General features: G+C 43.7%; 1 protein-coding gene across 7 annotated transcripts in view; it reads left to right on the plus strand.

The window, feature by feature from the left end:
* The window catches only part of DNAJC6 (DnaJ heat shock protein family (Hsp40) member C6), a 352,982-nt gene extending 344,188 nt beyond the window's left edge, over positions 1-8,794 (plus strand). For all 7 annotated transcript variants that reach the window (XM_086953713.1, XM_086953706.1, XM_086953678.1 and 4 more), the window contains exon 19: positions 8,061-8,794. In XM_086953713.1, coding sequence (XP_086809839.1) covers positions 8,061-8,165 — 105 coding nt within the window. In that variant the 3' untranslated portion in view covers positions 8,166-8,794. The remainder of the gene's footprint in view (positions 1-8,060) is intronic.
* Positions 8,795-11,108: the final 2,314 nt, after the last annotated feature.

Raw genomic sequence — 11,108 nt, forward strand, 5'->3', positions numbered from 1 at the left:
ATTTCGCCACAAGCTCACGAGGTCTCGCCCACTCACTCCGATGTGGACGCTGGTGAGGGCGATGACGAGGAGGAATATAGCTATCCCGTCTACACAGACCCAGAGGATGTGGCAGAGCCCTGGTCTGCTGGTGGTGAGCCTGGGGACCCGCATTCTGGGCAGGACCCTCAGCTCTTCTCCGCTAAAACTTCCCCCACTGAAGACTCTGCGGCTTTCAATGCCCTCATTGAGAGGGCAGCAGCCAATCACAACGTCGAGCTGCATGCTGACCCTGTGGACGTCGACTTCCTCTTTGACACCTTTTCTGTCTCTGAAAAGACTGTGAAAACCCTGCCAATGCTGAAGGGTGTTTTAAAGCACGCTGTTGAGGTCTTCAAAGAACCCACCAGGGCGAGAGTCATCAACCCGAGGATCGACAAGAAGTATAAGGCAGCGCCCACTGATCCAACTTATATTAGGGGGCAGTTGCCTCTGGACTCCCTGGTTGTCTCCAATGCCCGGAAGAGGGCCAACTCGCAGACTACGGGTGATGCTCCTCCCCCAGACAAAGAATCAAAGGTCTTTGAGGCTTCGGGGAAGAGGGTGGCAGCGCAGGCAGCCAACATATGGCGCATCTCAAACACGCAGGCGCTACTGGCGCGCTATGACAGGGCACACTACGATACCCTAGAGACCCTTTTGCAACACCTACCCGATCAATATAAGGAAGGGGCTGAGATGCTAATACAGGAGGGGAAGCTGATCTCCAACGCTTCCATAAAGTGCGCTCTAGACGCGGCTGACACCGCCGCACGCGCCATTAACACTAGCGTTATGCTTCGTAGACATGCCTGGCTAAGAATATCTGGGTTCAAGCCGGACATTCAAACCACCATCTTGAACCAAACGGTCAGCCCAGATCACCTGTTTGGCCCTGAGGTTGATACCACCCTTGAGAAAATGAAGAAGGACACCGACACTGCAAAATCCATGGGTGCCTTGAAGTCCCAGCAGTTTCGGAGTGAGTCCTTTCGTCGCTCCAATACCAGAGGCACCTCAAGGGGTCAACTTTCGCAGTCCGCGCAGTTCTACAAGGGCAACACCCAGACTACTTATGCCAACAAGAGTCGAGGTGGATACCGCGGCAACAATGCCAAGGGCAGAGGACGTGGCAACAACAGCTCCAGGTCCTCTACCGCCAACAAACTGTGACGCATTGTCACTGCCCCCCGATCACACAACACCGGTCGGGGGGAGACTCCAGCAGTTCCTGCCCGTGCGGAAGTCCATCACCACGGACAGGTGGGTCAGAAAACATATCCAATTTGGTTATTGTCTGGAGCTCACATCCACTCCACCCAACATACCCCCAAGGCACCGTCCTATGTCAGGCGAGCACTTGCACTTATTGCAGCAGGGGGTCACAGTCATGCTGCAAAAAGGGGCAATAGAGCTCGTGCCCATTTAGGAAAGAGGCAGGGGAGTTTACTCCCGGTACTTCCTGATTCCAAAAAAGGACGGATCCCTCAGGCCCATCCTGGATCTCAGGCCCCTCAACTTTTTCATCCTGTCCGAGCATTTCCACATGCTAACACTGCAGCAAGTTCTCCCACTGCTACAACAGGGGGACTTTCTGGCAACTTTGGACCTGAAGGATGCGTACATCCACATTCCGCTACATCCTTCACACAGAAAATACCTCAGGTTCACCATCCAAAACCAGCACTACCAATTCAAGGTTTTGCCTTTCGGGGTCACCACGGCACCCAGGGTATTCACAAAGTGCCTGGCGACGGTGGTGGCACATCTACGACGTCACAACATCCACGTCTATCCCTATCTGGACGACTGGCTCATCCAAGCGAAGTCAGCCCAACAGTGTGCCAACCACGTGTCCCAAACTATTCACCTCCTGCACGATCTGGGATTCTCACTGAATTACCCAAAGTCCCACCTCCAGCCCGCCCATATACGGCAGTATCTGGGTGCGACCATAGACACTCTGGCGGCCACAGCCCAGCCAAATTCAGTGAGAGTCAGCAGCATTCAATCGCTGATCCAAAAATTCAGACCTCAACACTCGCTTCCAGCAAGAGTGTTCATGCAGTTGATAGGCATGATGGCCTCCTGCATCTCCATTGTCCCGCACGCCAGACTACATATGCGTCCGCTTCAGGAGTGCTTAGCACGTCAATGGACTCAGGCTCACAACCAGTTGAAAGACCTAGTGTTGGTGAGCGGTCGGGCATACAACTCTCTACATTGGTGGAATCCACGAAACCTTTGCAAGGGCCGACCGTTCCAGGAGCCTGTGCCAGAGATTATCCTGACCACGGACGCTTCTCTCCAGGGATGGGGAGCGCATGTACTCGAATACACTGTGCAGGGACTTTGGACGCAGCAACAGGGGAAGATGCACATCAATGTTCTAGAACTGATGGCGATCTTCATGGCACTAAAAGCATTCAAAGTACATCTATGCAACAAGGTTGTGTTGATTCGGACGGACAACATGACGGCAATGTACTACATTCAGAAGCAGGGAGGCACACACTCTCCGCAGCTGTCTCATCTGGCTCAGAGCATGTGGAAGTGGGCCATTCAGAGGAACATCTTCCTCATGGCGGAGCATCTCCCGGGCAAAGACAATCAGATGGCGGACCTGCTCAGCAGGCACATCCACCAGATGCACGAGCGGGAGATACATCCATCAGTACTCCGGCCGTACTTCCTAAGGTGGGGTCATCCAGAGATAGACCTGTTCGCCACAAAGGAGAACGCAAAATGCCTAAGCTTCGCCGCCAGATTCCCACACCCACAGTTGCAGGGCAATGCTATATGGATGAACTGGTCAGGCAAATTTGCGTACGCTTTCCCCCAGCACCTCTGATTCCGCTGGTGGCACGCAAACTCAGGCAGCACTCGATGACTCTCATCCTGGTTGCTCCAACGTGGGCTCGCCAACCATGGTACACCACATTTCTAGAACTGTCCGTGGTACCGCATCAGAGGCTACACCTCACACCCAGCCTTCTGACGCAGAGCCATGGCGACATTCAGCACCCAGATCCGCAACAGCTCAACCTGGCGATCCGACTCCTGAAGTCCTAGAGTTTGGCTACCTAAACTTACCTCCCGACTGTATGGACATCATTCGGGAGGCGAGGAAGCCCACTACTAGAGCCTGCTGTGCGGCAAAATGGAAGTGGTTTGTCATTTATGTGCGGACCACAACATTAACCCGCTGGATGCTTCTATTCAGAACATCATCTGTTACCTTTTCCATCTGTACAAGAGTAATCTGGCCTATGCTTCCATTCGCATTCATCTGTATGCAATGGCCGCTTATCTCCAAAATAGGGAGCACCTCTCCCTCTTCAGGGTACCTGCCATCAAGGCTTTTTTGGAAGTCCTCAAACGAGTCTTTCCGCCATGGACTCCACCAGCTCCTGAGTGGAACCTCAATGTGGTCCATACCAGGCTGATGGGTCCTCCCTTTGAACGACTGCATTCCTGCGAGATTCAGTTCTTGACATGGAAAGTGGCTTTCCTCATAGCAATTACATCGCTATGGAGGGTTAGTGAATTGCAAGCCCTCACAATCCAGGAGCCATGTATCCAAATTCATTCCAACAGGGTGGTGCTCCGCACTAACCCTAGGTTTCTGCCAAAGGTTGTGTCTCAGTTCCACATCAACCAAACAATCAAATTGCCTGTTTTCTTTCAAAATCCTGAGTCGCTGGCGGAGTGCATGCTCCACATCCTTGACGTTAAACGGGCCCTAATGTATTACATTGATAGGACCAAGGATTTTAGGAAAACTAAGCAACTCTTTGTCGCCTTTGCGCCACACCACAAAGGTAACCCCATTTCCAAGGCTGGTATTGCTAGGTGGATCGTTAAATGTATCCAGATCTCCTATGTTAAAGCAAAACGCACTCTTACCATTCCTCCAAGAGCCCACTCCACCAGAAAGTTGGGGGCCTCTATGGCATTCCTTGGAAACATTCCTTTAGAGGACATATGTAGAGCAGCCACATGGTCTACCACACACACATTTACTAAGCATTACTGTGTTGATGTGCACTCCAAACAGCAGGCAGCTGAAGGGCAGGCTGTTCTCAAGACACTTTTCCAAACTGCTGCAGCTGGCACGGGCGACCGCCGCTAATGGAGGGACTGCTATGTATTCTATGCACAGATATGAATTCAGCAGCCCACATGCCTCGAACCGAGTATGCTACTTACCAGTATGCATCTGTTCTTGGCATGTAGGGCTGCTGACATTCATATCGCCCGCCCTCCTCCCCGGCGCCTGTAGCAGCTGCAGTATTCACATATATACTCATAGCATGGTCATCATTCACTGAGTTTCACTCCATCTTGGCCACAATGGCTAAAAACAATCTGGGGATGGAGTCGATGCCTATGCGCTCTGTAGTCCAGGGGAGGAGCCACCTATCTTGTGATACTTCGAAGACTCTTCCAGGACAACAATGTGCAATCATCCGGACCCAACACTAGGCGGCGATCTATGCACAGATATGAATGTCAGCAGCCCTACATGCCAAGAACAGATGCATACTGGTAAGTAGCATATTCGATATGGTTTCCAGGCCAGTTTTTTTAAGGATAATAGTACAGTATATCATGCTTTTCAACTTTATTGTAGGCACAGGCATAATTTTAATTATGCTGGCGTAATCAGAGTAATTTTTTTAATTCCGCATTACTCTTTTATTCAGAATAATCAATCAATAATGTTATTATGCCTGCATGCGTAATTAAGGGGGGGAAACAATCTTACCGCAAGAGCACATTTAGCAGAGCCTCGCTATTTGTTTTCTGCTGCATTTCGCACTATGGGCCAGATGTACGATGGAAAATTGCATGCGCAAACGGGTTTGCGACCCGTTTGTGCATGCAATTTTCCTCTGGGCCACGTACTAACACTATTTTGCAACTTGCAAATAATTTGTGACTCGCAAAATAGTGTTTTGCGACTCATTATTAGAAAGGGGCGTTCCCTTCTTAATAGCGACTCACAAGCCATGATTGAATGTTTTGCAGCCACAATTGCGGTTGCAAAACACTTGCAATTTACCGCCCTCTTCAAGAGGGTGGTAATGAAATTGGAAATGGGAAGGGGACCCTAGGGGACCCCTTCGCAAATGCAGGGGAAAATATTTTTTAGGGGCAGTCAGTGGTCCCAGGGACCACTACCTGCCCTCCCATAAAAAATTAAACGAAAACGTTTCATTTGTTTTTTTTTAAATGCAGCCCATTTTCCTTTAAGGAAGCCGTGCTGCATTTAAAAAAAAACTGCTTTACTGAAAAGCAGTCCCAGACATGGAGGTCTTCAGAGACCAGCAGGTGGCCTTCCATTGGCTTTTGCGACTCGCAAATTGCGACTCACAATTTGTCGCAATTTGCGAGTCGCAAAAGCCAAGAGTCGTACATCTGGCCCTATATCTTAATGTAAAATTCATCATTGCATCGTGCATTTTGAGCTAAGAAAATAGCAGTAGATGCCAGGAGTAAGTTGGGGCAAAATCCCACCCCAAAGCACATTTAGCACTATTTCTTAGGGCATTTTGGTTGCGAGGGATCACTTTGTGATTTGTGAATAGTGCTAAATCCTGTTGTAAGTGGGGTATAAATCCTATCCCAAGGGCACATTTATAGAACACTTGCAGCTTCTCACACTTGTTCATGAACTGTTTCTTTTAGCACTATTTCTTAGTGTAAAATGCATTCTGATGCTCATTTTGGACAAAGAGGGGGCATTTTTGAAGAAATAGCTCTTAATGCAGAATTACTCTGCAGGCATAGTAAGGGCTGAAACACTTGTTGGAATGCAAAGCAGGATTGTATACATCAAACCTAGTATGAAGAAGATGCAGGACAGTCTGCATGAACTATGTTTCTTTTAACTTGGATGTACAATAGAACTACATTTGAATACAAATTCAAACCGGAAAACTGCACACTCTGCACAATACTAGTTAACCCATCAGGAGGTATTACCTCAACCCTTAAGGAGTGTCAAAGAGTTTTCCAACCGATAACCTAACTATTATCAAAAACTTATTGTGGGTAAGGATGGTGAAGGATAGGCCTGCAAGCTTACACAAAACTCAGAAATGTATATCAGGTCGCAAGCTATGTAATGGGAAATACATTGCTTACAATGGTATTACAGCTTTAAATGTTTGTAATGTGAAGTTTTTGACATTTAATCTGGATGACCGAAGTTATGTGGGGTTTGTCAAATTGACAAGCTCAGTTTTAAACCCTTATTTGTTGTTTTGGGCTTGATGTAGTCCCAACTGTTATGGTCTAAGACACAGGAATACAATCAGAGAACTATCGTATAGCAAGGGCAGCCCAACATCCCCCAATGTGTAGCCATATTGGTAACCTTTGGGAGTGTCACATCTTTTACACATGACAAATGGTATCTCAAATTCAGATGGACAGAGCATGAGCTCAACATTTTGGGATTAGTTTGAGGTGGTTTAATATGAACTAAGCTTGAGTTCAAATACATCATGCTTTTAGAAAGTTCACATTAATTCTGGGTACGGAACCGTATTACAGTCTACATTTCTACCATGTTCTGTATGTTTCAGACTAGGAGCACTTCATTGATGGTAATTCATTGTGAGGTGGAATCATAGGAGTGACTTCTTAGGACTGCGCCACAGTCCTAATGACAAGAGAAACACTCACACAGTTGTTGCGGTTCCGTCTGATACACAGGCACTACTTATGGCATAGAATCTCCCTATGTTTAGGGAGAAAAATATTAGGAATTCTTTTGAAGCTGTTCACTTATGTTTCACTATTGCTATCCCAGTGGTATCATTTGTGGTTGTGAAGGATATTGTTTCATATGGAAGACGCTATCTAGATTTTTACTAGACCACATTGTGTGAAATGTAAATGTACAGGAATTTATGTAAATGTACAGGAATTTATATAGCGCAAATCACCAACCGTCCTCTAAGCGCTTGCTTAGGGAACCCGTCCTGGTATTCCCCTGTGAGAGAACCCCAACAGGATATCCGCAAGGTGAAAGCCAGGCATCCCACCGCGAGGGGCCGATGTGGAGATTAAGCAAGCTATTGCCCAGAGTCGCAGAGTGTGAACCCGTGAATCAAGTAGGCACCGGAGCGAGAATTGTCGAGTCCATGGACATTTTAGGACTCAAGACCCTGCCGAGCCGGGAATTGAACCCTGGTCCCGGGCTGACCTCTGCTTCCAGGTCTGCCTCCTCTAACCAGTGAGCCACACTTCTCCGAAAGGAGAGAATGCATTTATTAACTGTGACAGAAACTGAGATTAATGAACATGTTCCTCCATTTCATCTTGAATTGTTGTATGATTAAAACTGCAGGTTTGGGAGTTTGTTAAGAAGGCATGTAACATATGGTAGTTTACTTTTTACCTGTGCACATTACCATACAATCGAATGTGTTTGTAAGGATAATTCGAATGGTGAAATAAAACATGGCTAATGATGATAATGCCAAAACCTTTTCTATTACAATATGTAACATAATTGATAACAACACTGACTCTTGTTTGTACTGAGATGCATTTTCAATGTTGCCAAATTGTGAAAAAAATTATTTGTGCCCATGGTTTTCAATAAATCTGTCAGCAATGTAGTTCAAAGTGTGACCAGTTTGTTTTCATCCTTACTGAGTTATACATAAGGTCATATATCACAAAGTAGTTCAAATTGTTATTTTAATTTAGTTGACCTTTGGGTGTGCTAGTCTACATTGGGGATGTAGTGTGACTGTAATGCTTGAGCATCCATGTCAATTGGCTTCTAAGATCAGGAGTAGAAAATACAATAGGGCTACAGGTAGATATTTTTTTTACTTTAGAAAATAATTAGCCCAGCTGCACTTTTAATTCTGCTTTGCTCAGCACTTAAATATTACAGAGGGCTTTTTACAGAATTGACAGCAACAAAATGAATACTTTTGTATAAGGTTGTATTTGTTTCTTCAAAATGAACATATCTGCTAATGGTGTACCTTTACTAATTTATGGTTCTTCCCTTTTAGGCTACTGGACAACCATATGAGCAATATGCGAAGATGATTTTCATGGAACTAAATGACGCCTGGTCGGAATTTGACAGCCAAGGCCAAAAGCCTTTGTATTTATGAACTATATCCTTGAACATTGCCATTATTCAATATTGACCTGCTTTTAAAGTTACTTTAATTGTAGAATACTGAGGATTCTACTAATGGAGACCAAATCAGATTAGATGTACAGTATCTAGCAACGTGTATCAAATTAAATGATGATCTAACACTTTCATCATGAGGAACAGGGCCGGGGAAGTTTCAGTGTACCCACTGTTTTCTTTCAGAATAATGACAGGGTGAAGAAATAAAAGAAGCTGATCCTGGTTGTAAAGCAGTGGAAGTAATGAGATTTGTCCAACATGATCAAAGTAGCCCAGGTAATAAAAGGTGGATTTGAACAAATGTTAAAGGTAACAATACTTACAGTATCGTGTGATGTGGGGAGCGATATCCATTTGGAACTTAGTACACAAAAGAAATATTGTCCAAGAGACAAAAATGATCAAGTCTGAAGTTATTCATTCAGAATTGGATATTGCACTTTCGTTTTTGACAAGAAATAAAGCTTCTGGTACAACCAAGGCCACTATGTGACACTTATACCTAGTGAAGATGCCATTTTATAAGCTGATCAGGAAAGAATAGTGAGAATGTAGATGTCACTTTAGTATAATTCATTAAACGGTTGGTTGTCAATTTTAAAAGAGATGTATTACTGTTTTATTTAGCTTCCTGTTAAGAACAAAATATATTAATTTCTGATGTGAAACTTGTTCAGTGCTACCGTTTTCAAAGAACCTATGATCCTATTCTGCCTTGAATCAAAAAATGCAAGAGGATCATGTTCATCCTTGGGACATAATCTATGAATTGATAATCATTTACAACTTTTTTTAAATTTAAAATGGTATTAACAGCACAGTGCATTTAGTTGTACGCCAATATTAAATTAGCATCTGTGATTCTGGTGCTAAAATAAAATAGTTATTATAATAGGATGGCAAATGCTGTCTTAATACTGCCACGTTATATTTTTGAGATGGTAAAACACTTAATCACTAAAGTCATAAATTTCCTGATTGGAACGTCAACAATCAATGGTTCACCGTACAGTCAGGGAACCCCTCTAAAAGGCAGCAAGTATAGTTCTTTATGTTATAATCAGGGGATGGTAGATTTAAGTAATGCTGTTAGTTCATACACATTTTGTCCATAGCATTAGCTTTAGCTTAGATGAGGACAGCTGAATGTTGGTAGCGTTTCCCTATGGATTTTCAATGTACTGGAGATTGATTTACAGTTTTTTTTCTTCTGAAAACTATGCATAATCTAACCTTATGAATGTTATAAGGACATGCAGGAAAAGAGATGTGGTATGGCAATTTAGCATTTTACTACCTTTTTGCTGAGGAGACATTTTATCATGACAAATTAAAAAAATATAAAAAAGAGCAGGGCACAATTGGTAATTTCGGTTTGTTTTAGTGTCTTCAGAGTGGAATTAATAGATTTATTTTATGCTATATACGTGTGGTTTTAACTGGACACACCTATGGCCATTTTGATTTATAATGGAAAATTGTACTCCACAAAGTCAGGGATTGGGTTCTTGTAGAAATCATCACATTTTAATGAGGCAGCTATCAGGGATGTGCATGTGGACCTTGCTAAAAACAAACCCATTTATTGGAATCTCAAGAATTTTCAGCAATGTGTTTAGTGGATCTTGTAACATGCCATTTGTATGATATGAAATACCACCGACAGCATGACAGAGAAGCATAAATATGTGCTAATGTTATCATTCTTTTAAGAGAATAACTCATTCATGAATGGAGACTTATTACAGGACTATACTACACAACTAACATACTTGGTCCCTACGTAAACAAATATGTACGTAATTAACACAGTTAAAAGTGTATTTGTGGAAAGCAGTGTGGTGGGCCAACGTTATGGAGTAAAGTAATATTTTCAAAAATAGCTTATATTGAATACCTTTTATGTACTACAATTATATCACACTATTGTATACACATTTTAAAATCGGAGCTTGCCCTTTTGAAGGTACTTTTCATAACATGATGAGAATTGATTTAACTGCTTCATAAAAAAGTAAAAAATGTATAAGCAAGAGTAAATGACTGTGTTAAGTAGATTTTAAAAACAGCATGCATTTGCACCAAAATGGTTCATTTTCATTGAATCCTAAAGGGAATTCTATTTTAACAATGATCAAATAAATGTAATATCAGCACATTTAATTTACCCATATAGCTGCAGTATAATTAACTGAAACAGTGCATATTTTTAATAGCTTTCTATGTATGTATAAGTATTCATAGATTGTACACCAATTCTTATGAACATGCCCTCCTGATATAGGCCTAAAACTAATGTGGTAATCAGATTTCTTTGGATACTAGCCAACAAAGTGGCGTGTAACCAGATATAGGCAGTGAATCCAAACCATTTTTGTGAGCATCTATATAACTACCTGCATTGTCAGCCCCACCTATCCTCCTCAAACTGAGGTACAAAAATCCCATCAAATCTTTGAAACATGTTTAAATATAATGGGTTTTGTATTCATCCTTTTTGTTAACATCACTTCTCATTCTTATCAGGAAATCGCAATGGTTTTTTCACTTTTTGCAGATACATTTCTTGTGGCAGAGGCGCAACTAGAGTCAAATTTTGGGGGGGCTAAGAGAAAATTTCAGGGGGGGCTGAATCTTTAGGCAATCGGCAGAGTCGAGCTGGAGGGGCTCTTAGAAGGGGTGAAACAACAACAAAGCCCCATTAACATGCACAAGGTCTTTTAAAGACCTGTGAGGTGCTTGGGTGCGGCTGTGAGCGGGCCCGGGAAGTGTCTCATCCCGGGCTGCCACACACGACGGGGGGGGCTGAAGCCCTTTGAGGCCAATGGGTGTTGCACGCCTGTCTTGTGGCATCAGGATTTGACCTAGGCAACAGGCATGGAATTAAAAGTGGAACTTGGAGGCCAGGGAGAATTAG

This window comes from Lissotriton vulgaris, chromosome 1_1, assembly GCF_964263255.1.
Source record: "Lissotriton vulgaris chromosome 1_1, aLisVul1.2, whole genome shotgun sequence".
NCBI classification, from domain to species: Eukaryota; Metazoa; Chordata; class Amphibia; order Caudata; family Salamandridae; genus Lissotriton; species Lissotriton vulgaris.